Here is a 27,599-nt window from a genome sequence, read left to right on the forward strand (position 1 = left end):
ATTGTGGGATGTGATGACTAATTAGATCAGTTAAATATCAGTAGCGGAGCAATCTGCTCCCATATCCTTTGCAGTAGAAAAGGGGCCTGGGGCAATGAAACAACATTCAAGTTACAAGAGATTCTCTGCCTGGATCAGTGAGGGGGAAGGGAAACTTAATTAATACAAATGGAGAATGTGCCTCTCACATGCAAATTCCATTTGCCTGAATTCTAGGGGGTCCCCATTTACCATAGTGACAACAGGCGAGAATTAATCTGCTTTGATTTCCTCCATCTGGGTATTCAAACTGTTCAAGAGCTATCCCTAGAAAGCAGACTGATGCACAGATACAGCAGGGGCCTGGCCCTGGTGGAGGGCAATACCGTAAGTGCACCACAAAGCTCTAAACCCCTGAAAATTCACCACTGCCGTGACACCTACAAAACATTCAGTGGGAACAGCTAGGAGACAGGTGTGCTGCCACTGCTGTTCACTCCCTTTATCAGAACCAGCATCACATTCCCTTCTGCTCCCTGGGGCTTAGACTAGACACCTGTAGTCTCATCTTATCCTCAGTTCTTTGGGGCAGGAACCATCTTTTTGGGTGATGTATGTACATCAGTTTGCATAACAGGGACCTGATCCTTAATCGGAGCCTCTAGACGCTACCATAATACAAAAGATAAGCAGCAAAATTGTATCCAGGTGATATTTGAAGAGCCCTGTCTCTTCAGAGCAGACTACTTAAGCTGAAAGGGACTGAAAAACTGAGATACAAAGCAGAGCAGACAAGCAACGGTAAAACCATACAGAAATCTAAGCTATTCTAGGCCTACAATGTTCCAGGTGTCACTGTGTTGCTAACACTTCAGCCATTTGGAACTTTATAGCAAGAATGGGATCCCTTTGCTCTAAAATCACAGGTCACTCTTCCCTGAACAGAAGGGGAATCGCCATCAGCTGCTAACAGTACATGGCATGTAACAAACGAGCAGTTCTTAGTCCTTCCAGGGGAGGGCAGTGGTACACACACGTTAGACAGTAACCATTCTAAATTAACATTTAAAGAGGATTATTCATGCCATCTCTGAGGGAAACAGGGAGCTGAAGCGGTGGAAAACAAAGGAACCATACTAAGAGCCTTCATGAAAGTAACTAAGGCTTTTCCTACACTACACAGCTTTTAACGACATGGCTGTGTCGCTATAGCTATATCACTAAAAGTCAGGCAACGTAGCTGCTGTTTGTCAGCTCTTTTGCCTACAAAATACCTCCACCCCATGAGGAGCATTAGCTTTGATGGCAGGAGAGCACTCCTGCAAACACACTTCTGATTACACTGACACTCGTAGCAACAAAACTTGTGTTTAGGATGGGAGGCACCTCTGAATGACAAGTTTTACACAAGTGTAAATGACAAGGGTAAACATAGCCTGAGTGAAGCTTGTCCGACTCACTGTGTCTATTACTACAGAGAAGAAAGACAGCTTCTATATGTACTGTATTCCAGGTGCAACTAGGAGACATGTCCATGGCATGGACAGCTCAGAACTTTCACGGGGGGGGGGGGTGAGGGGGGGCAGGGGGGAGAGAGGCATATTGTCCTAGCCTCTGCCTGATTCATTCAAGCCAAAGGATAGTACTGATGGTGTCCTGCAACACAGGGGCAAGAGGGTAGAAAATTGCAACATGCCAAGGGCTGGTTCCATTAGCATGGAGCTGCAAGCCAAGCTGCAAATGGGAAAAGCATTGTTGGGGGCCCAGAGAACTGCTCCAAACCGCAATAACAGTGAGATAATGCTGCCCAGAGCATATAGCTCTTTTCCTACCCGTGCGTCATTCCTTCTCGAGCCCTCACCTCTTTTCTCATATTGTTCCCTGCGGATGATCAAACAGGTTATTACTGGCAACTACAGCATCAGTGGCATCCTCTATTATGCAGCCATGATTCACACAGGCTTAAGTTAGGTGACTAGGTGACGGTAAGAACCTATTTGCACAGGTGACTTTTCACACAGGCACAGCTGGATGTTAGCTCTGGGAACCATTGTAATAGATACAAGCTGCAGCTGCTCTTGTGAGAGGCGTCAACCAGTTTAACCCTGAACTGTCTAGTATCTAATCCTGTGTGTTACTCACACTGATTTGGTGTGATACAGGCAGCTTCCCTAAAAATCAGGCATGTTTACAAACTCAGCTATAAACAGAGAACAAAATGTCATATACATCACAAATTACAAGGGAGATATTCTCTTTCAAAACACATGTGGCTCCACTTGTGTTTGGGGAGAAGAAAGCTGGAAGCTTGGAAGCTAACCCCCTCTTCTTTCATCTGTGAACACACAGCCCCATATAGGTACCTGTAGTTCAAAACCATGTCTCTGGTGATACCTACAAGTTTAAAACTTTAACTCAGGAGTCTTGCAGCCTGTGGGATTGCCAACAGAACATGGAGTCTTGTATACTAGAACAGGATACCATACTCCAAGAGGCTCTGGGAGACAGACCCATAGTCTCCTATAGACAACCACCTAACCTCAAGATGATTCTTACCAACAACCACAGGACATACCACACTAATACCAACCCTGGTACCTTCCCTTGCAACAAACCCCGTTGCCAGCTTTGTCCACATATTCATTCTGCTGATACCATTATTGGACCTAACCAAGTGAGTTATAAGATCAAGAACACATATTACTGCGCATCCAGAAATATAATTTATGCTATCATGTGCCGAAAGTGTCCATCTGCTATGTACATTGGACATACGTCTCAGACACTTCGCCAAAGGATTAATGCCCACAAAACAGATATCAGACAAGATCACAAAGAAAAAACTATTTCTTGCCATTTTAACCAGAAAGGACACTGTCTCAACGACTTAACCACCTGCATTCTGCTACAAAGACCTTTTACATCTGCACTTGAAAGGGAATCCTCTGAACTGTCATTCATGTTAAAATTCGACACTCTCCAGGGGGGATTGAACAAAGACCCCAACTAAAAGGGTGTCACAAGGAGGAAGGAGAAAATTTGTTCCTCTTGGTTTCTGAGGACAGGACAAGGAGTAATGGGCTAAAAGTGCAGCAGGGGAGGTTTAGATTGGACATTAGGAAAAAATTCCTAACTGTCAGGGTGGTCAAATATTGGAATAAATTGCCAAGGGAGGTGGTGGAATCTCCCTCTCTGGAGATATTTAAGAACAGGTTAGATAGACATCTGTCAGGGATGGTGTAGACAGAGCTTGGTCCTGCCTTGAGGGCGGGGGGCTGGACTCGATGACCTCTTGAGGTCCCTTCCAGTCCTATTCTATGATTCTACCTTACCCATTACCAAGATAGCTTCCCCAATTATCACCTCTAATACCATTAGCTCACAGACATCTAACTTCCCCACCTCTAATATCATTAACTTACAGACACTTACCTTCCTTCCTCCCCCCCCCCCCCGCATCCCCCTTCTGTTCTGAAATGTGATTTGTCCTTTTCATATGTGTTCATTTTTTTAAATTGTATCCTTTGGTATATATGGTTGTGACTGTTTTCTTCCACTATTTGATCTGAGGAAGTGGGTCTGGCCCACGAAAGCTCATCATCTAATAAACCATCTTGTTAGTCTTTAAAGTACTACATAGTCCTGCATTTTGCTTGTTCTTATCTGATGGCTTTGTGGTGACTTCTGGGCAATGTTCTCTTTAATTTTTCCATCCATGTGCAGAATAAATTTTATTATGTGCACTGAGGAATGTGCAGATGTGCACCCCCAGTAGAAACGCACACTGCTGGCTGTGAGCGCTCTGCTAATCAGCTGGATGGCATTTGACTTTTTCCTGGGTGACTGCCTAAGGACTCATCTTACAGGGAATACTGCCTGGGGGTCATTTCAATTCTGACTTGGGTGTTCCCTCAGCAACAAAGTTATTACTAACTGGACCTTTTGTTGGCCTCTTTGGAGAATTAACTCTCTTCTCACACTTAGAAGTGGTCCTCTCATGAGGACAACATGAGGAAACTCCAACAGCCTTTTTTATACCCTATTCTAGAGATAAACAAAAATAATTCAGCATCCAGAAACCATGACTCAACACTTACTCAGTTACAGGGCCTCCAGTTAAAAAAAAAAAAGCCATTTTTTAAAAGCAAAACACTTGAGCTAACAATCTGAACGGAAGATAACTGAGTTCAAACAGAAAAAATCTGGAAAAAAATAATTTCTAACAAACTGTTCCCTGTCCCGATTTTTCTCACTGAAATGAAAAACCCAAAACCAAACTGTTCTGAACAGACATTTTGCAAAACCAAAATGTTGATTTGAAATTAAATATTGAAACAGTTTGGTTAGAAGGTATCAAACAAAACTTTTTGACATTTCCAAAAGCTCTCCCTTTTTGTCCAGGTTTGAGAATCCGTTTTAAACCAATCTTTCTGGGGGCCAGAGGACAGTTGATAATGATTTACTATCATTAATGTTTATAAAACACTTTGGTGATGTTGGGATGTTAAAGGTTATTAATATTACTGCCTATTAATGGAGACTATAAATGAAGAGAGGTTGGTTATTGGTGACCTTCACTTACCTTTCAAAGAACCATGGCTACTTTCATATTAGGTGATGTAGATAATTTATTTTAAAAGGAGCCAATAGAGAGGACATTTTTATTTTTCCTGTGGTTAGAACAATCACCTTAGGAACAGAGATGTTTACTGGTGATAATCGAGGGGTTTTACAACTGCTTTGGGGATTTGGACATTGAATTCCCAATAATTTTAATTGACATTAGTGTCCATGTCCCTTAGACATACAGTTACCTGTATGCTAGGGATGTGAGCATATAATCATTTAAACGAATAACTGATAAACCTCGGTTTATCAGTTAATCCAAATGAGTACACACAATTCTCTCCCTTGCTGCTTCTGACACAGAGGCAACAAAGGAGGGAGGCGGGATCCACTGCCCATGGGGAATCAGTTTTTAATCTGGCTTCCCATGAGCACCGGATCCTGCAGAGCCGCCTCTCCCCACTTCCCTCCCTGATGCTGCTGCTGAGACAAGGGGCTGCTCCAGCTTAGCTGGGCTGCTGGTTAACCACTGAAATCCCTAGTCTTTTCCCAAAACATCTCACCTTAATGGTTCAAATTCTCCACAGTGTCCCTGCTTCCACACTCCTGGAATGGAGAGCATAGTTCAATCCTGCAGGAACCTGTAACAAAGCCCATTCTCACAAATGAAAACTGGGGCTCTTGACCTTTGCTGAGGAAAGCCAGAGAGCAAAGGAAGGAGAAAGATATTCCCTTCTGTCAGCCATTATTACCAATAATTATTTATATTGCCATAGAGGACAAAACTCCTATCATGTACCAGGACTCTACTGTGGTAGACTCAAGAGGCTATAGGAATGCAGAACAAAGACAGTCGCAGCCTCGGAGGAGTGCACCACCAGCCAACACACCACCAGCTGATGAAGACGACGACAGCTGTGTCTGATCCAAGATCAGGGACATACTGTGAATTATAATTCTATTAGGAGGAGAACAGAGAGATTAAAAACTCTTTCAAACACAGAGGCTCCATTCCTCCACTGCACCTGTGTGGTCCCAAGAGATGATCATGCTACCCCAGTGGAACTGGCCTGATGGCATTTCCTCAGCAAGTAACAATTAAGAGAGCTGATAGAAAGGTGGAGTCTGGATCCAAAACACTTTTTCTCCAGAGTGCATTTCAACAAACAACTCAGCCAGGCATCTTTCTATAAACCGATTTTCACACTTGAACTAGATGAAAACTTCAAAGGCATGGAGGATAAAAAATAATAAAACACAGGCTTTCCAGCCTGAGAGAAGCCCACAGCACTTTCAGCATGACTAATATTTTCCATGTGAAATAATAATCCAGGGAGATAAATTTCTCATCACGTACGTGAGTTATGAATGACAGGTGAGCTCAGAGTGCAAATTCACCTACTATTATATAACTTTATATTACAGTGTTATGTTTTCATTGCTTCCATGAAAAAATACAGTTGCAGCATATATTTTAAGTAAAGACGTTCAGATTTCAGCCAAGATGCTAGAAAGCTCTCAATCCTAGATGTGATATGCAAAATCCGTCTTTATTTTAATACATCTAACATCGATTTCCTTCTACATGGAGGCACTAGTGAGATCAAAGAGATTTACAGATCATATACATAAGGATTCAATACACTCACCACTGGAGCTGAGCACTGCAACTGTTTAAAAGGCCAGAGCTAAAGGTTAATAGTATTCTCTCCATCCATTTCAACTGCCTTTGGATGAAGTCCTACTAGCAAGAGCAAGCGTTAAATAAGTGGGTCCCAGTGAAGAGCCAGTTGAAGTGAGAGGATGTGGTTAGGTAGCAGGTAGATATCCCAAACTGGAAACTAGCCAAGAATCTGAGGCAAACATCTGAGTGTGGTTAAAGGTACTTCAGTTTTGCATCCTATTGGAAAGGCAACGTTTTTGCATTGCTGGTGCCATGCTAGGTTCAAAAGAAGGAATCTTATCTACAGAAATACTCCCATCAATCCCTGCAACATTCACTGCAGGTCTCCCATCCAAGCACTGACCAGACAAGACATGGCTTTGCTTGTAAGATATCAGATTCTTTATATTTTTGCCAAGTTAAACCAAGTTCCATTTAGTTTTACAGCAATGTACAGATGCATTTCTGCCCTCCTCCAAAACTAATCTTCAAAGAGAGATCTGCAACTCAGCAAGACGCAGTAAATAAGGTATGTTTAGCAGCTTTAGGAATTATAAGGTTAAAAAAATTGCAGCTCAAACCCCAAGTTGATAAATTACAAAGCTTATAATGATGAATTGCTATAGGGCTCTTCATCAGCTATTCAAATCCAGGCAGCTTATAAATCAAATGTCTGTCACCAAAAGGCTGTGATTGATCCCTGCAGGAGAAGTGTGCAAATGAGGGACCTTGGGAAATAATTATTGTCTCGATCTGCTAGGGAGAACGAGCTATAAATGCCCTATCAGGATTCCTATCTGAAGAGCACAGGTGACTGCTTGATACAGGCCAAAAGGAAAGATCTGTGTTGTACCTAATTATTGATATTCTGTGATAAAACACTTCCCAGGCCTAGGATAGCCTGACAGATTTGCTAGCTACATGGGCTGGCAATTTCAAAGAAGCCTGAAGAAAAGTGTTTAGCTTCCAATTAATTTCAATGAGAGCTGGGCACTTACCTCCCTTCAGCTCTTTTGAGCATCCCAGCCATGCCTGCTTGCAAAGATTTTATGCAACTAAAGCTGTGTGTCTGGTGATTGCGATGAACATATCACATCTATTCTCAATTGGTGGGGATGTTGGTGCAATTCAGGATGTGTCTGAGTGAAGGTGCTCAGATTTAGCTGAAATACAGAGGGCCGGATTTTCTGGAATGCTGCACTTTGGCTATTCGCACCCGTGCAGAATATGGAGTGGGGATTTCACTGACTTTCCCTTTCAACAAATTGCATATGTTCTCTCCCTTTCCACACATGGATCCAGTTAGTACAACTAAAGCTTTCTTTCCAAATAATGAGCTATACGACCAGTGTTCCATCTAAGCTGCGTTCCTGTGCAGCCACTCAGGAGAGATTCAAATGCCACCCAGCTGATGAGTAGAGCATCCTCTATGGATGTTAAAATGCATTTAAGTAACTGTGTAACTGCTAAAAATTTCAGGGGTTACATAGTTATAAGTGGGGCAGCTGGCCCAGCTCCCTCCTGTCCTCTCATAACTGCTGTTTCTGATACAGAGGAAGCAGTGCTGGGTGTGGGAGGGCAGGCAGCTCCCCACGCATATCAGGAGCCTGTGTGTAACCATGAATGTTAACTAATGAGCGCAGACTCAGTGGTTAACTGTGTACATGATTACACTTTCACATCCTTCGCATCCACAGCTACGCTTTTTGTTTCTACTGGTGGTGCACATTCACACATGCCTCGGTGCACATAAAATTTATTTTGCACATAGTTGGGAAAAATTTACACATGGATGAAAAAGACTAGAGGGAACATTGCATATGACCCTCTCCACCTGCATCTCCATTAGATGTCCCCAGGGTTACACTTACCTTAGTGTCTTGCGAATCATATCCTCATCCGTGATGCCATAGTAAGTGAGGGTCTCATTCCAGGTGGGATTCAGGGTGTTTCGCAAAGTTTTTGTTCTTAGTTTATTGGCCTGGAAAAAGCAAATAATACACATGTTTATTCTAGCATATCCCAGGTAACTGCTTTGGTTACAGAATGCAGATGATGAATACACCTTGGGAAAACAAGCATAAGCCAAGAAACGTTGAAACATACATGACCAGTTCCCTGCGAAGGGGGAGGGCACATGGCTCCTGCCCTCCACCCCTACTCACTGTAACAATATGATTTTTCTATAGTCATATTGGAAGGCCTAAACCAAAGCCTTCTTCTGCAGCCAGACTGAAGAGCAGCAGCCATTAACTGTAAAGCCTGGAGTCATACTCACATTCCATCTACATTGCATTAAAATAGTGTCACACCAGGCTGTGAGAAGGAGACCTTGTTCTAACAAGCACCCACTATCACCAGATAAAGAAATAGATATCAAGATAGGTAGAGAAAACTTAGTTAATAACATTGCATCTGGCAAGAAACTGGAATCCTTATTCTATGATTATTGTCCCCACTTTTCTATTTTTTTGTCTGTGTGATCTCTATCGGGTTAGTAACTGTTTCTGTCTGCTGTATAATTAATTTTGCTAGGTGTAAATCAATCAAGTTGGTGGAGTATGATTGGTTAGGTAATTCTGTTACAGTATGTTATTGTTGGGGTCAACATTATGATTGGTTAGTAAAATTATATTAAAATAATTGGTTAAGGTATTGCTAAGCAGGACTCAAGTTTCACTATATAAACTGTGGTCCAAGAAGAAGAAGAAGGGGAAAAGCAGGAAGAAGAAAGAAGGAAAAGGGAAAGGAAGAAAAGAACGCCAAGAAGAAGGAGGGAAGACCTGGAAGAAGAACTCACCTCCAAGACACAGCCTAAGACCAGAGCTATCAGGACTCCTCTGCATGACTGTGATGTGCAGCAGCTAAGATCCACCGAGACTGACCTTGCCTGGCCAACAGGGGAAGTCTGCCTGTCTTTATCAGCAGGGCCGGGTTCCAGAGATCTGCGCAAGCGCAGATTGCCGGACAGCGCGGCTGGCGAGTGGGGCTCGCCGTGGTTCGGCGAGCCCTGTTTATCAGGATTAGTGAACACGACACTATGTGCTTACCATGTGTATTCTGCTTGCTTAGAAATTGTCAATAAATAGAGAATAAGAATATTACTGTGTAAGGGCTCTTTCAGTGGCAAAAGATCCTGCAAACCCACAGGAAGTTACACCCGGAGCCCTAGGAATTAGGTAAGGGGAGGGTGTTTAAATTAACAGGGTTGCACCTTGAGCCCTAGGAACTGGGTAAAGGTGTGTGTCCCTAAAGTGTGGAAAGAATAGAGAAATTTGTGGGGGTCACCACCGGGGGGAGGTCATATGGCTCCCAAACTCCTGGTACAGGGGTGGGGAGAGGCTGCGTGGCTCCAGCCCATCAGAGTACTGGGTAAAGAGGAGACAGGGCAGCTGAGGGAGGAGAGACGGGCTGTGGGATGCAGAGGGATGTGATGATGTCACTCTGTCATTCCACGGGAAAAGTTTTTTTATCTATCTATCTACCTATCTAGAGAGAGAGAGAGAGAGAGAGATAATCCATGCAACACCCTGCAAAATAAGCAGCAAGATCATGGGCAGCTTGTAAGTCAGCAGAAACAGATCAGGGATTCCATTTGTGGGAGGAGGGAGGAAGAATCAGCTCAGACTTATTTAAAAAAGAATACTAACTTGCTGGTCTGGATGTTTATTTGCATTCCTGCATTTAATACAGCTACAGTTCCTGGCAGACTCAGAATCATTTCCTGGATACACATTTTATTAGATTTGACAGCTTATTTTAACCCCAGGTCTCAATGTGGCCTGTTAATACAGCATTAGATTATATGGTAGGGACATGACACGGTGTCCTAGCAGAGGGACAATTACCATGCTAACAAAGCAAGAAGAAACTAGAGACACATGTCAAGGTTCGGAATGGCTTGCTACATCTCGCACACTACTTTCAAGAAGCAGCGCCAGAAAGCACAGCCTTGGAACCAAAGGGACTTCAGCAAAAATGTCTCACAGGACTAGCCTGGGCAGGAGGGAAAACACAATGGACCCCAAGTAGCATAGCTATGCACACAGCAGTGCCCTCCCACCAGTTCCAATGCTAGTGATCCAATTTTCTCACAGACAAGGTTTTGACAGCTGGAAAACCTCAGTCCAACTCCTGCAAAACCCTGTCAAACCAATGACATCACCTTGTGCAGCAGGATACTACAATGCCATTCTAAACAACTCTTCAATAAAGCCTTTTCAATAAAACACTCGTACCATAACTGAGTGTCACTAATTGCTGTGCCAGGACATCAGATTCATTGCTGAAAAAAGTGACCATCCCGATGTGTATATTTTATTAATGCACCAAGCTGCTTCCAAAATCCATTGTTTGAATGGATTTATTCTCCTTTTTTGCTCTTCTCTCAGTGCACGTTATTAAATTGTTGCCCATTCATTGCAAGGCCTCATGGGAAGTCTGCTCCACCTTGTTATGAGTGCTGGCCACATTCTAAGGCACAGAAGTTCTCGATACCTAAATGATAGCCTGGAACAGGCACTAAGAAGCTTGCTGGAAATGTGTTCCAGCCACTCCCAAAGGAGCTCACCAGAGCATCTCAGCTGTTTTCTGCCTATGAAATGGGCCAAGACACTGGCTTGTTTAATAATCTCTCAGCATATAAATAAATCCTAAGGAGCTTTGCCAGAAAACAGGCGCTCAGAGAACCCATTTTCATACCCCTTGGCTGAACCTCTTAATGAAAAGGTTGCCAGATCATTCAGTCTGCTCCACAGTTTGAATAAACCCAGGGGCTGCCAACCTAGAGGCCAAAATTCAGCATCTGAGTCCAAATCCTGATGGTAGATAATTTGTACTTAGTAGTCCCATACCACTACAATGAAACAAGAGGCTGTCTTTACCTGCAGCATGGACCCCAGACAATTCTACTGACCAACAGCATGTTTACAGGTCACAAACTGGAGAACAGAGAAAAGTCACATCAAGAATCACCTCCCCAGCCCACTCAAATTGGCCACTGTATTGGCACTTTCAGTCCTGGTGCCCAGGACAGAAAGGCAATGGAGATGGTACCTACCTCATGTGTAAATAGGATAGTAACAAGGATGTATCTCCAGCTTGCAAAGGATCCACTGCCACACCCACAGTCTCCCTTAGGCAATTTTACTGTCCATACTTAAAACAAAACAAAGTCAGCTCCTCAGCTTCCTCCAAGCTACAAACCCTCAAGGATGTTTCCTACTTTACCTTTCAAGTTCTCACTGTCCTGCTGCTTCCTAACTCTGACTCACAGGGTCAGTCTCTCTCATTAGTAGGTCTGCCCCCACACACCCCAGGCATCCCCTATTAAAGCCTAATCTAGGTCAGCTGATGTGGCATAGGTACACTGGCCTTGCTCCCTCTTAAAAGGCCAATGTTATCCTGGATGTAACAGGTGGGATCACAAGGGTCCCCTTGGGATTATTACCTGGTGTGCTCGTCATGCTACTGAGCCAGTCAACCTGCTCTCTGGGGTGTCCCACTACCCCTGTCCTGCTGGCTCAGGAGCTCTCATCTCCCCCAGCTAACGCCCAGCATTGGGGTAACAGCCTCCCCCACCTTAAGCAGATTAACACAGACACTGAATCTGCTCAGCTCTGAGAGGGCTCAGCTATAAGGCCACTGACAATACCCAGGAATACAGACCCCCAAAAGAACCAAAACCCCAAAGAAATCCAGCTTACTCTGTGCAAAAGTTTTATACAGAGAAAGCTTAGAAATTCACCCTCTTTATCAATGAAAGAGGGACATGCACAGTGGTTGCTTCCCCCCACGTAACAATTCTTTACAGGCTTAATTATATTATTTTGTTTATTATCAAAGATATAAAGTAGGATTTAAGTGACTGCAAGTGAAAATGGACAAATCAAAATAAATTACTAAGCAAAATAAGTAAAATATGCCAGCAAATTCTAACATACTGAGAAACTTGATACATGCAAATTCTTACCCTAACAGTTGTTCTATAATCTCTTTCATAAACTAGACAGCCTCCTAACTTAGGCCTACTCCTTCCCCCTGTTCAGTCTCCAATGTTTCCAACAGGCATCTTGGGTGGTAAGTGGCGATAGGTATCCTGGCATCTGGCCACTCCCCCATTATTTGATTTCCCCCCTTTATGTCCCTTTTGTCCAAGACAGGAATTCTCTGTGCTCAGTTCAAATTTCTCTCACCTTGAGTGGAAAAGTACCAGATCCAAAATGAGTTCCAGGATCGGGTAGCATGGTTACATGTCTTGGTAGGTCCAACTACAGTTGGGCTTACAGGAAAAATAAAACCATTCATAGGTCTTTGACTTTATCACTGAGCCAGTAAGTTCCTAAAGTATCACTAACAGCTTTTACTAGAATGCCTGGACTAATAAAATAGGTTCCCACTTAATATTTCTAACTTTACATACAAAAAAAAAAGATTCATGCACAAAAATAGAATATATATATTCTGAGGATTACAGGCTTTTGAATGACAGGTTACATGATCTGTTTGCATAGATTCATGGAATTATGCATATTAATAAGCCAATTTTCAGAAAGCATGGAGGGGTGTTATGCCTGACAGGGACTCTTTCCCTTGACTCTAGCAGCCCCTTGCACAATAAGCAGGGGACAAATGAGGTGTAGTTTGGTCTGCCACTGTCCATATTGTACCCGTTCTATGGAGAAGAGCCCTGATCCAGCCCTTAAGCCAATACCTAGCTGCAAGCAACTGAGCCCCATTGGCTTCAGTGGGATATGAGCACATGCTGTATAAGGATGATTCTGAATGTCTTTTCTGAAAGCAATCGCACTTGCTTATTTGCTTTGCTGAATCAGGACTGGAGAGGGGACTTTATGCTCTAAGACTGTCAGCCTTGCATCTTTTCTCAGCTCTGAAGTCCTTTTAAACCACCGTTAAGTGAGACTTTTCAATTTGCTCCTACTATTGCCCTTTCAGGGCAGTATTGCCCATTCACATAATTACTGCATAACTCTTCCAATAGTTAGTGCTTTTCTTAAAACACTACTTCGTGGAGTCAGTCACATTAGAATCTCAACTGACTTTTCTTTAGTGTAACTTTCCAGCCATCCCAGTTGCAGAGAAAAGCTTGAAAACGTGGGAGGGAGGCCAATCTATTAAGGAAAAAAACTTTTAAAAATATCATGATACTGGAGAGAAGAGAGGAGCTGGTTTGTAATTTCTGAATACTTGGAATTGACGGTACAGGTTGGACCTCCCAAAACAGGGACTCTCCGGACCACAGATGTTCCTGGGCCAGGGAGTTCTGGCTGGGAGCCCCAGCGGCAAGAAGGCTGGTGGTTCAGAGCCCGGCAGTGCTGGGACTGGGGCCCCAGTAGCGCAGCCGGGGATGTGGCAGCCCCAGTAGCAGGGCTGGGGACACAGCAGCCCCAGTAGCGGGGCTGGTGCCAGAGATACGGCAGCCACAGTAGCAGAGCTGGGGACAGAGATGGAGCAGCCCCGATAGTGGGGTTGGGGCAGTCTGGGCCGCTGGGACTGCAGCAGCCTTGCAGGGGAGGCGGCTGGGGCCATCAGCGGGGAGGGGTGATGCGCTGGGAGGCCAGTAGCAGGGGACCTCCTCTGGTCTAGCAAATTCTTTCATTCAGTACCAGTCAGGTCCCAAGAGTGCCAGACCAGAGAGGTCCAATCTATAGCAGGATAACCAAAACAAAATATATATGCTGCCACTGTATAACCATCGGGAAGAGTAGATGGCACGGTTAGGAAGAATATTCAGCAGAATTTTTTTAAAGTGATGAAGAAGGACAAGAACACGACAAAGTGTTAAGGAAATGGATATGTAAACCATGTTATTTAAAACAATTTCTAGCCAGAGTAGGAGGTGCACGTCCTCAGAAACCAAGAATATGCAGCTATGGCAGCACACTCCAAACAAAGCTTTATTTAAACAATGCCATCTAGAGTAATGGACTAGTTACTTCTGCTGCTCTTTATTTTAGATGAACCACATCACAAGGCTGGATATGGCCAAAGCAAAGGCTGAAGTACAGTGCTGCTGCTGCAAATAAAAGCAGACAACAGAAAAAGTGGAGGCTTTAACCAAGCTTTAGGATGGGATAAATTAAGCCTTCTGTTGTTGTTTTGTTTTTTAATTTTCAAAGGAACAGGAACAAATAATGCAAGACACAACTTGAGAAAAAACATGTTCTGAGCTGGGTGAAACCTTGTTAATAGCCAAGTTAAAATCTCCTTCAAACTGATGTGTGAATTCACCCTCTGCTTAAGATAGCTTGTAAGAAACACTTAGGGAGCAACACCAAAAACAAGGCCTAACAGAGTCGCACCAGAAACCAGCACCATATGGGTTCTGTGACCAAAGGTTGTGAAGGAAGGAAAGACATACAGAAACTGAGAACAGGCAAACCCTAACGAGAGGAAGCTAAGCAGTAGCCTGTGAGCACAGTGAGACTGGAAAAAGCTAGAGAGCACATTTTTGGGTCTGTTGGCTAGCAAGGCTTTTTGAGAGGAGGTGGCGTGAGAATTTTCTTTCTGTTCGTACGCATACAAACAAATGCAAGGCAATACTTCCTCGCCCAGCTTGCAGTCACTTAGAGGGGATGATAGAGACAAATACTGCTGCTCGATATAAGATGACATAACCAACCCTCATGCACTGGGGCTGTCATGGCTCAATTCCCCAACCTGACACTATGTGTGCAGAGATGGGGGGCCGGCTAACTGAATAAACTTTGCCAAACCTGTCTCTGTAATTCCCAGAGACAAATTTATTCAATTTCACTCCCTCTAAGATTAAAAAAACCAACAAAAAACACACACCAACCCCAAGACTGGTTCCTCGCTGCCACCACCCAAGTGATTCCAAGAAAATACAAACCCTTTTCCATGGAAGAGATCGCTTGGGAAATCCTCTCTCTAAGGTAAAGCTCCTCGCCACTCCCACCACAACTCCATTTTGCTTGGGGAGAAACAGAGGGAATCCACAGACAACAATGGACTCTGCCCTTGTAACTAGACATGTAGTACTAAAGACACAACAATCAACCAATACCAGTTAATTAGACTAAAAAGAAAACTCTTATAATCAAAACAAAACTACTGTTACACGCATACTAAATTGCTCAGTGTTGCAAACAGGCCCAGACGTGGATACCCCCACCTCTGGAAGACTTCGTGAAGTATGTCTCACCTTAGCACCCACTCGTGTGCCTGAATCGAACAGCTGAGTCTGTCCACTAGCCCGTTCCTGGTCCCCGGGAGGTGAGACGCCTCTAGGCAAATGCTGTGGGCTACACACATTTTCCACAATTCTAGGGCTTCCCAGCACAGGGGAGAAGCATGCACCCCACCCTGCTTGTTGATATAATACATGGCCGTAGTGTTGTCTGTCAACACCGCCACCACCCTGTTCTGTAAGTGGGGAAGAAACGCCCTGCAGGTCAGCCTAACCGCCCAGAGCTCCTTGATATTTATATGGAGGGGAACATCCCCTGGCAACCACGTACCTTGCGTTCTGAGGCTGCCCAGGTGCGCTCCCCATCCCACGTCCAAAGCGTCCGTGACCAGTTGCACCAATGGGGACGCTCTGGTGAATCGGACTCCCGCACACACTATGCCCTCGTCCTTCCACCAGTCTAGCGAGTGTAGGCTCTCCTGAGGTATAGTCACCACTGCATCCAATGGCAACCTCCAAGAGTTTTGTGCTACTTTGAGCCACCCCTGCAATGGGCACATGCGCAGCCTGGCGTGTTGCACCACATAAGTACACGCCGCCATGTGGCCTAGGAGCCTCATACAGGTCCTTGCCGTTGTAGCTCCACTACCAGCGAGCAGACAGCAAGGAATCTGTCCCTCAGTAGAGATGCCTTTCCCGCGTGCGAGTCTAGATGGGCCCCCACGAAGTCTATCACCTGCATGAGGTCTAATGAGGATTTGGAGTCATTTATGAGTAGGCCAAGGCTCCCGAACAATGCCCTCGCCCATGTGACATGATCTAGCACCTGTTCTTGAGACGTGCCCCTTATCAGCCAATCGTCCAGGTATGGAAACACTTGGACCCTGTGCCGCCGCAGAAACGTGTCTACCACCATCATACATTTGGTAAACACCCTCGGGGCTGTACACAGCCCAAATAGGAGGACCGTAAACTGGAAATGGTCCTGTCCCACCACGAACCGTAGGAACTTTATGTGACTTGGAAAAATCGAAATGTGGAAGTATGCATCTTTGAGATCGAGACCAGCGTACCAGTCCCCCTTTTGGAGCGATGGGATGATGCAAGCCAGCGTCACCCATCCTGAACTTTGCTTTTCTTATGAAGGCGTTCAGGTTTTGTAGGTCTAATATGGGACGCATGCCCCCCTTCACGGTGAGTACCAGGAAATAGCGGAAGTAGAAACCCTTTCCCCTCATCTCTGGGGGCACTCTTTCTATAGCCCCTAGTACTAGCAGGTTGGACACCTCCTGCCGGAGGAGTGTCTCGTGAGATGGGTCCCTGAAAAGGGACAGGGAGGGGGGGTGGGAGGCAGGGTAGGAAAGGAAGGGGATAGTATACCCCTGCTTTACCAGGTCTAGGACACAGCGATCCGACGTGATCTTTACCCATTCCTGATAAAAGAGAGAGAGACGGTCCCCAAAGGGTGGCTAGATAGGTGCGTCTGGTACTCTGCTCTCCGGCGTACCTTCAAAATGAAGGCTCTTACCGGCACTGGGAATTGTTGCTGGTGCTGGGCCGAGGTCTGCACCTTGCCCAGAGAGTCCCACGGCCCAGCTGTCGGAGACTGCTGGGGGGCTCTTGAGCCCTGCGCCGGTGTGGTCCGCCCCTGTGGCACCAGGCCCTCTCCTTCCTCCATGGCCATCTCAATGAGGTCTCGGGCTGCCTCAAAAGTTTCTGGAGTGGAGGGACGACGGACCTCCCCAATCCCCGCGGCCTGCCCCGGGCTCCTGCCCTTGTCTGGGCTGCGCCTCTTCTTTGAGGCCTTAGAAGACAGGTGCCCCTCCTTAGGGCGCACCTTCTAGGCACTCCCCTCCATTGAGTGTCCCCTCAAGCCCTTGGAGCCTCTCGGAGCCAGGGACTGCGACGGTGCCTTATCGGCCTCTGACTGGTGCTTGGCCGACACGGGTGCCACTGATGGCGCGCTGCGGATGGAGTGGGGGCACTCCTCGCCTTGCGGCTGCAGTGCCAACTCCATTAATAGGAGTTTCAACCGGGAGTCCCTCTCTTTCTTGGTCTGGGGCTTAAAACTCTTACAAATAGAGCAGCTTTCTGCTCGATGGGCTTCTCCCAGGCACTTCAGGCAATCTGAGTGAGGATCTCCACAGGGCATAGGTTTTGAGCAGGAAGCACAGGGTTTAAAGCCCTGGGGCTCTGGCATGCCCTCCCCTCACGGGGAGAGTCCCGCTGTGCTCCCCTATCTAACTAATTACACTATTTACAGTACTTAACAGCTACTTAGCTAGATACAACCACAAATTTAACTAGAGTACAACAAATAAAGGAAATACAACTGCTAAGAGATAGGCTAATAGCCTGAAAGCATGCTCCAGCTACAGTCAGGGGCGGTAAGAAGGAACTGAGGGGGTGGAGGGGCCAGCAGGGGTATATATGCACCGGTATACCTCCGCCACTCCAGGGGGCTCCCTGCTGGCCCTATGGATGCTGCTAAGGGAAAAAAGCTCTGGAATCCGTGCATGCGGCGCGCGTACACCTAATCAGAATGGACATGAGCAAGCACTCGAAGAAGAAAACTGGGTTTTGGTTCTTGCGTTTTCCACTGACTAGCTTTGGCCAAGTCACTTCCTCTCCCGCTCTAGTCTAGTCTATCTAGAATGTAAGCTCTTTGGGGCCAGAACTCTCTCAGAGCTTGTCTATATGGTAGGAATGTAAAATCCAGTTTAATCGGTAACTGGTTAAATGTTACATTTAACTGGTTAACCGATTAAGCAGGATCCTGCAGGTGGGGAACTGCTTCAGTTTGGCTGGAGCAGCACCCATCCCACAGGCCTGCTGACTCCGGCAGCCCCACGGGGCTGCCAGCTGTTGGCGTCTTGCAGTGAGCCCAATGGGACTGCTCCCAGGTGCAGGTTAACTGGTTACTGTAAGTATCACCAGGCAATGGTGATGCTTAACAGCTAACTGGCTACCCATTCTCATCCCTATTGTAAAGGGGTAAAGCAGACTGTGAATTTAAACCTTCTAGTTACGCCTATGCAGCTCCCCCACATGGGCACTCTTATTCCAGCATAAGAGACTCCTTGAGGTTAGTTTATTGTTTCTCTGAAAGCAGTTTTAGACCTAGTAGATCTTGGCGCCTCTGACAGGTGATCCTGACTGGTTTGGCCAGGAAGCTATCAAGTGCTGGCACTTTTGTTGCCCCTCCACCCACTGTCATACTGCTCCTGCTCTCTGCCATGGAGCTGTCCCCTTGAGAGTCTCTTGCTTCCTGTGCACAGTATGGGAGAGAAAAGGGGGGGCACTGATGTCAAGGTGTCCCTCCTCCCCCCACTTCTGTACCCTATCGCCACACAGAGAGAAGAGGATGGAGGGAGCTCAGTAATGCAAATCTGTCACTCTCGCACATTGTGTGTGTCTGTCATTCTCACAAACACACATAGTCCTTCCCTCTCATCTCCTGACCCAACACACACGTGGGTTGTTGTTTGTACTTTTACTGCTTGCAAAGTGAGTTATTTTTGGTTTTTGACTAGTCTGTGCATTTCATCATTTTCATTTCTCTCTTACACTTACATTTAATTCTTTGAGTAGTGAGTTCTAAAATGCCTAACCTGTTATGGCTGGAGTCATCCCTGTGGTAACTGCGGCTCCTGGAAGTGGCTGGCGTGTCCCTGCAGCCCCTGAAAGAGACAGAGAAGGGGGTCCCCACATTCTGTCCTTGCCTGCAGACGCCTCTCCTGCAGCTCCCATTGATCAATAATGGGGAACCGTGGCCAGTAGAAGCTGTGGGCTCAGTGCCTGTAGATGAGGGGCAGCACATGGTGCCATTGCTGTACATGCCAGCTGCTTTCAGGAGTGGTGCAGGGCCAGGGCAGGAGTAAGCCTGCATCAACCTTACTGCTCCACCAGCCGGAAGCCATCTCAGTTAAGTAATACTCAGCCAGAGGCTGCTTCCTGAACCCCTGTCCAAGCCCTGACCCCCCTCTGCACCCAATCTCCTGTCCCAGACAAGAGTCCCCATGCACCCAAAACTCCTTCCCAGAGCTTGCACCCTGAAACCCCTCCTGGACCCAAAACCCCCACCCTGGAGCCCCTCTCATGCTCCAAATTCCTTGGCCCAAGACCAGAGTCGGCACCTCTACCCCAATCTGGTGAAAGTGAGTGATGATGGGGAGGAAAGGGGATGTAGTGAGCAGGGTGAGGCCTCAGAGAAGGGGCAGGAAGGAAATGGGACAAGGGTATTTGGGTTTGAGGTAGATCTTACATTGCACTTACATTGAAAAAGTCATCTTGTGATTAAAAGGTTGGAGACCACTGGCCTAGTCTACGCTACCATGGGTTGTTAACCTAAGCTAAGCAATTTCAGCTACACGAATAACTTAGGTTGTTTCCCATGGTATCTTCACTGCAGTAAGTTGACAGTAGAGATATCTGGGTGTAAACAACTAACCATTTAACCAATAAGCGGATGCTAATTGGTTAACAGTGTCCGTTATAAGGATGTGAACAACTAGTCGACTAACTGATAAGCAAATGCTTATCAGATAATCAACAGGCTAGTCGACTAGTCACTTCCCTGCTTTGCTGCCTCTCTCAGGAAGAGGCAGCAAGGAGGGGAAGAAGAAGAGATACTTCAAAGCAGCAGTGCCACGTGGAGCCAGTGGTGAGACCCCGGGCTCCATGCAGCATTACCACTTTGAAATACCACATGCAGCCAGCGGGGCCAGCTGGGGGGCTCCCCAGGGCATTTCAAAGCAGCAGCGCCACGTGAACCCCAGGGTCAGCGGGGGAGTCTCCCCCGCTGACCCTGGGTTCCACGGATGCTTTTGCCTTTGAAGTTTAGCAACAGTTGCTACACTTCAAAGGCGGAGGTGCCCTATCGACTATCAAATAGTCAATGCAAAATGCATCGACTATTCGATTAGTCAGTTCCTCAATATTTAACATCCCTGTCCATTATTCTCAGCGAAGCCACCTCCCTGGGAACCAGGCAGGCAAGGGGTGTCTGCTTTGCTCCCCGGGAGCCAGGCTGGCAGGGGCTAGCAGCCCGGTCCTAGGGAAGCTTCGCTGCAGACTCTGCTTTATATTGTAGAGCCCACTGTGCGGGTAACCATGTAATCGCTGAGATTTTCAGCAATTACGTGATTACCCTGTTACATGATTTTTAACATTCCCAGTCCACAGTTGATGCGCTCTTTTCAATTCTGCTTACTCTTCTCGTTTTGGTGGTGTACTGGAATCAACAGGAGAGCGTTTGGTGTAGGAATGTCAACATGTAGTCAACTACACGATCAATCAATAAGCCTGCCCCCCCATGCTACTGCTTTTCTATCAGAGGCAGCAGTGCGTTGTGGGGGGAGTAGGGGAGGCTGCGGTGAAGCAGACTCTGTCTGTGAGGGGTCTGAGTTCAGAGGCAGCAGCGCAGGACATCAGGCAACCAGTCTGCATGGGGAGTTGGTTTTTAAACTGGTTCCCCTCACAGACAGGCTCCCACCTGCCAGCCTGTGCTACTGCCTCTGATACAGAGGCACCAGCGCGAGGTAGCAGGGGGCTTCCAGAGAGTGGGGCCGAGAGCACACTGGCTGCCAACCTTGCTCCCAGGGACTATCAAATAGTTGTGTAACCACTAAAGTTTCATGCAGTTACATGACCATTCAATTACACAATATCTAACATCCTTAGTTCATGGGTTGATTTATTTAATCTATACTAGACGCAATTGACACACACATCCCCACCCATTGATCCAGCCGGTAGAGAAGACATGCCCTAAGTTAAGGTGGAAAAGTCACTTTTATTCCAGAATTGGAGTTTCCACCCAAGAAGCCAAAGTGCTATAACTACTGTGATTATGGAGCTGAATGTAACTGGTACAACTGGGAAGAACTCCTGTGTAGAGAAGCCCTTACTACATGTTAGTACACTGCCCAGCACATCTGGGCTCTAAGCTTGTTTGTATTATAACAGTACTTTCAAAAGTAGTCTGTCTATGGGAGACCTTAGATTTGCCCAACACTCCGAGTTTTGTTCTACTATCATCTCACAGGAAAGCTGGTTGAAAGAACACAAGAGACTCCTGTAAGTGAAAGGGTCTTTCTTTGATCCTTCAGAGAGAGATTCAATCCTGCAGTTCCATAAAGCACAGCTGGAACACAGGGAGGGAATTGATTCCTATGAACAGCTAAAACCCTGCAAAACCAATCGTATTTCATGTCACTCAAGCAGAGCTCTCTTTCAGAATAAAATAACTGAATCAACTAGTACAGCTGTCAGGTCAGGATCCAACACAGTTCTTCCAAAGACATTGCAAGTGAAACCACTACTGCCTTATGGGAGGTGTTTCCATGGGGGCAGGAGAGGAATGAAACCCAACAAGACTGCAAAAAGGAATGATCTTGTTCTGTCTCAGCTTAAGATTGATTTTAATGCCTGGCTCACCTTAAATGTTTCCCAACTTTGTAAACTGGTTTCAAAATCAGACCCAATTTTGCAGGAGAGATTTAAGGAGGCGCTGACAGCCATTTATCTTCCTGGCAGAGTTCAAACCTTCTTCCTTCCATTTTATTGCTATCATCATCATATATGTTTTGGAGACACAGGCCATTGGGAGGACTGGCTGCAAGCCTCCAGACTCACGGCTTGGCACAAGATAAGCTCTTCATTAAAGGCCGATTACCAGTGTGTTTCAAAAGATGTTAGATACAGTAACTCAATTGCAGGCTGCAATTGCATTATGACAGAACAGCCAAACAAGCACTGAGGACAAACGCATGCTAAACAGCTTGTGTGGGAAGAATATTTTTGGTCTCTGGCTGGTAGTTTGCATCAAGCACCTTAATAGGCCAATAATATTAAAGTTCTGTTTTCCCTCAGGGGTTATTTAGAATTTCCAACATATAGGAGAATGCATGGACCAGATCATCTAGGTGTGGATACAAGAAGAATAACTCTTTGATTATTCATAAGCTAATGATACAGAAAATCTCCCCAGCAAGGCAGGAACCACATATTTCCTCAGAGGCTAACAGGCCTGACAGTGTCCACTGAAAGTCAGGAGACTGTCAGAGCAAAGGAGGAAAGTAAGGATATGCTCAGCTCCCAGTGTCCAGGGGAGTGACTCAGGAGACTGTCAGCTGGAGAGGTGGCCTCCGAGGACCTGAAACACACAGTGTTTTTTATGGTAGATCAAACATAACATCCTGAATCGTACCCAGCAATTAACAGGGGACCCATGCTTGTAATACAGCCAAGGAAATTGGCAGCACTAACTGAAACTTCCCAGTGGACCTCCAGGAGGAGCGCACTGCACCAACCCACTACGGGAGGTCACAAAGGTTCACCGTACAAAGCATTAACTGTCAGCAAGAGAACAGAACGGAATATTCAAGAAAACTGCATCACCCACAACAGGGAGACAAACCAGCCTGGGGATTTTATTTGCTTCTCAAAAGCAACAGGAGCCTGTAGGCTGGGGCTTTCCTGGAAATGAATGATTTGCTGGTACCGGTTGGATCTTCCTGATCTGGCACCCTCAGGACCGGACCCTTCCTAAATGAGGAAATTTGCCAGATTAGGGGAGTTCCCCTGCCACTGGCTTCCCAGCCCACTGCCTCTCCCTGTGGCTGGCTCAGCTGCAGCCCTGCTGCTGCTGGGCTCAGCACAGTGGTCTGGCTAGAGCTCTCTGGATATGCAGCTCCCCAGCCACCACGGCCCTGCTGCGCCCTACCTGAACTCCCCAGGAACGGGGCTTCCTGCCCTGGTGAGGGTAGTGGGGGTGCTGTCTGCTTTGTAACCCGGGGTTCCCCTGCGCTGTGATGCATGATTCCCACTGATTCACCCACATGTGGATTGGCCCAGACACCTAGTCCCAGCTTGAGCAGATGACAAGGCTCTTCCCAGGGGGAGAGACAAACGAAGGGAGGCAGAGCTGGGGGGTAGGGCCTGGGAGCTGGCAGTTTTTGCAGGGAAAACATGAAAAGAGGAGACTAAGCAGAGTGCTGGGAGTTGAGGGGCCTATGCACCCCTACCCCAAGGGGTCTAGGGCTGCCAGCCCGACTCCTTATGTCTGTGCTGTATCCTGAAGAAGCAATAAACCCTCTCTAGTCTACTGGCTGGCGGAGTCTCATCTTGCTGCTATGGGGGTGCAGGATAAGGGGGATCCCCGATGCGATGTCACAGCCTCACTGCTGCTGTGCCTTGCTGGGGGCTCCTCAAAGACCGGGTTTCCCAGCCCCACTACTGCCCTGGGCTCCCCAAGGACGGGGCTTATCGGCTGCTGGTGGCCCCGCTGCTGCTGTGCTCCCTGGGAACAGGGCCTCTCAGCCCTGCTGCTGCCCCTGCCCGGCTCGGGGAGTCCGGGATGGGGTCTCCAGCTGCCATTGGCCCCAGTGGTGGGGCTCCCCTGGAACCATATGTCTTTTCTGTAACCATATGGAAGGCCTAAAGCCTGCCTCTGCATCCAGATTGAAGAGCAGCAGCCATTAGCTGTAAAGCTTGGAGCCATATACTCACATTCAATCTAAATTGCATTAAAATAGTGTCACACCAGGCTGTTCAGAAGGAGATTCCATCCTAATGGCACCTACTATCACCAGATTATAAGAAACAGATCTCAAGGTGGGTAAAGAAAATGAAGTTTAACAGCATTTTGTCTGGCAAGAAACTGTTTATCAATAGTTGAAGTTGTGGAATCCTCATTCTATGATTACAGTCCTCACTTTTCTATTGTTTGTCTGTACAAGTTCTGTCTGGTTTTTAATGTTTCTGACTTCTGTATAATTAATTTTGCTAGGTGTAAATCAACAAAGGTGGCACATCAGCCACCAAATCAGAGGCTTATTTAACTGCTCATCCACTAATGTGATCTGTGCATCAAATGCCAGCAATGCCCCACTGCAATGTATATTGGCCAAACTGGACAGTCTCTACAGGAAAGAATTAATGGACACAAATCAGATATCCGAAAAGGCAACAAACAAAAACCTGTTGGAGAACACTTATCTTCCTGGACACTCATTAATGGATCTCCAAGTCGCTGTTTTGTTCCAGACCAATTCCACAAGCCAAATACACAGAGAAGGGTTGGAACTTAACTTCATTCACAAGTTTAATTCTTATGCAAATAGTATGAATCGGGATATCGGATGGCTCGCACATTATCAACCAACCAAACAATGAAGGTGCTAATAGTTCTTGATGTCTGTGTAGAATCTGGTGTTGGTCATCTTCCTTTCCAAGTGCAAGCTAATGCTTCTTATCAGCCTCTTGTAACCATTTAGTCATTAAGGTGCTACTAGACTATTTGTTGTTGTTTAAGTTTTTCCTGTTACAGACTAACTTGGCTACCCCCTGAAACTTATTTCCTCGCTGTCTCTTTTTTTTCCCTCTCCGCCTCCCCCCCCTTCCTGCCCCTTGTTCCTCCTTCCCTTATTTATTCTTGGATCTGGACTTCCAACACTCCTGTCATCTGAAGAAGTGGGCTGTGCCCACAAAAGCTCAAGATACTATCTACATGTTTTGTTAGTCTTTAAGGTGCTATTAGACTATTTGTTGTTTTTTAAGTTTTTCCTGTTACAGACTAACTCAGCTACCCCTCTGAAGGATAGGATTGGTTAGGTAATTCTGTGAGAGTATGTTACGACTGATTAGTAAAATTATAGTAAAATAATGGTTATGGTATAGCTAAGCAAAACTTAGGTTTCACTATTTAAACCAGGGCCCAAAAGGAAATTCTTTGGGAACCAACTCTAGGACATAGCTCCAAGATCACTGCTGCTAGACCTCAACCCTGTGCCAATGGCCGTGCTGAAACTGGAGTCCCCCCAGACAGACCTGATCCTGACTCGCCAGGAAGATGAGTTCATCTGTCTCACTGGGAGTTGTGAGAACTGTATACCTGGTGTGTGCATGCTGTTTTTGATGACTGTTAATAAATAGAGATTAAGTAGGATATTACTGCATAAGGCTCTTTCACTGGTAAAAGACCCCACAAACTCACGAAGTGTAAGGTTACGCCTAAGACTGCAGAAGAGTGCCTATACTGTAACGGTTATGCCTGAGCCCTAGGAACAAGTGAGTGTGGGTGCCCCTAGAATGTATAATTGTGTGGGTAACACCCTTGCTGCCAGACTCCAGGATGGCTCACAATCCCCAGCACCGGGACTCTCTGGTCCAGCAATATCCGGATCACAGATGTTGCCAGACAAGAGAGTCCTGGATTTAAGAGGTTTAACCTGTATTAAACTCCTCTACATGTTTGTTAATTGTCAGAGATATCCGCTCCCGGCGATGTCCTCTCTATTTTTTCCATCCATGTACGGAATGTTATGTACACTGAGCATGTGTGAATGTACACCACCAGTAGGAACACATGCCGCCAGCTCTGGCCACCTGTGGGCACTTGCTAATCAGCTGGGAGGCACCTGAATTTCTCCTGGATGGCTGCCCAAGGGCACAGCTTAAAGGGAACACTGCCCCACAACCCTGAGCCTGATCTCACCTATTTGCAGGAGCAGCCATATGATTTATAAGCTTCTTTAATAAACCTTTAACTGTTTAAGCTTTAACCTGACTCCTTCAGTTGCTGTAACAGAACCAAGCACAATTTAAAAGAACTCCAGCCGGTCATAAGGGACAGGTATAGGGAGAGCTTGGGCGTTTTGGATTGTGTCACTCCCAGGTGACAGATCCGTTGGGGCATCTCTCAGTCTTCCCTAGACTGCCCGCTGTGAAGGGATCCTGTATCCTAGCAGCTAAAATCTGAGATGTAATAAGCTCTTCCTATTAACTTGGGGCATCTGTCAGCCTGTTGGCTGCCCTCCGCGACGGGACCCCGTCCTAGCGGTAAAGGCACGGACGTTAAACCTTTTCTCAGTAACACACACACACACACACACACTGCCCTGACCGTTGGCTGACAGTCTCCTGAGCACTTATTAGACATATACCATTGTCACGTTATTGGATTTTGAGGGGAGCAGCCGGGTCACTGCTGCACGCATAGGGGGGGTGTTTGCCACAAAAGTGATACAAAGGGAGCCATGTGAGGTGTCAAACAAAAGCTTACTATCTACTGGTTCTGTATATGCTCTTCATATATCTGTGTAATGTCTGGGGGTGGAGTTATGAATATGTACTCTATATGGAGACTGGAAATTTCTCTATATGTTGTTGAGTGATGGGCCAGGAATGTTTGCCTATTGACATGCTAATGAACAAGTCTCCAGGGAACAATGGATCTCTGGAGGTCAAAGACACACCTGGGCACTGGCCATGTGACTCTAGCCAGCTTGGAAGAAACCTGGAAGGAGGGATAAATAGGCCATGTGGCTGACTCCATGTTGGTCTTCAGATCTGCTTCTGACCCCATATGCAGCCTCTCAGGGAACCAGGAGCCGGGAAGAACTGTGGACCCATCCTGACATAGGATGCACACCAAGGACTTTTAAGCCAGCAGTTATAACATCTTTGCTGCAAGCCTGCATTGAGAACTGGGAGATTCGATGCATGTAATGTATGATACTTTAGCAACCTTACTCTCATGCTTTTCTTTCTTGTAGTAATAAACCTTTAGATTGTAGATTGGTTTAGCATGATTTGTGGGTAAGATCCAGAGTGTAAATTGACCTGGGATCTGTGGCTGGTTTCTTAGAACCGGACAGAACTTGTTCGGGGAAGGTGAGATTGGGCTCTAAAACCCCCTCACCTGTTTATGAGGCCCGGGGCCATCTGGGGCACGGATATTGCTGGGATGTCGGAGGGGTTTGGCTCATGAGGCTTCAGGCAGGCAGCTGAAGCGCTCTGTGGAACTGGTTTGTAGCCTGTTTGGAAAGGTCTCCAGTTCGGGGGCTGTAAGGAGCCCCAAATTTGAGCAATTCGCTCTGAGCGGACACCCTCAGCTGTGCCCAGACCTGGCCTGGTCTGTCACAACCATCCCCAGTTATAGTCAGGCACCTTCTAGGGCACCTCTGACACTTCGTGATCTCTCAGCTAGCTGGCCGGCTGGCCTCAGGAGGCCTGATCTGCTAGAGCAAGTTGTCTCAGACACTTCATGTAATGAAACAGAGAAGTTGTCTTTGCATGCTAGACACAATGGCCTGGCTCCACTTTTCCCATTTTCCACTGCACAAACCACTCCTCTGACTGCCATAACCCCACTACACTGCACAGCTGCTTGCATGGCAGAGTAACATCAGGAGATTTTTTTCCATGCATTGGTGAAGC

General features: G+C 46.4%; 1 protein-coding gene across 2 annotated transcripts in view; it reads right to left on the reverse strand.

Moving 5' to 3' along the window:
• The window catches only part of DOC2B (double C2 domain beta), a 192,713-nt gene that overhangs the window by 92,180 nt on the left and 72,934 nt on the right, over positions 1 to 27,599 (reverse strand). The window contains exons 4-5 of one of the 2 annotated variants that reach the window (XM_089772149.1): positions 18,989 to 19,057; positions 8,080 to 8,189 (exon numbers count right to left, since the gene is read on the reverse strand). In XM_089772149.1, the coding sequence (XP_089628275.1) occupies positions 19,004 to 19,057 (54 nt within the window). In that variant the 3' untranslated portion in view covers positions 8,080 to 8,189; positions 18,989 to 19,003. Of the gene's footprint in view, positions 1 to 8,079; positions 8,190 to 18,988; positions 19,058 to 27,599 lie in introns of those variants that run through there. The other variant, XM_075904663.2, reaches the window with a different exon arrangement.

This window comes from Pelodiscus sinensis, chromosome 21 (assembly GCF_052426305.1).
Source record: "Pelodiscus sinensis isolate ZL-2025 chromosome 21, ASM5242630v1, whole genome shotgun sequence".
NCBI lineage: Eukaryota > Metazoa > Chordata > Testudines > Trionychidae > Pelodiscus > Pelodiscus sinensis.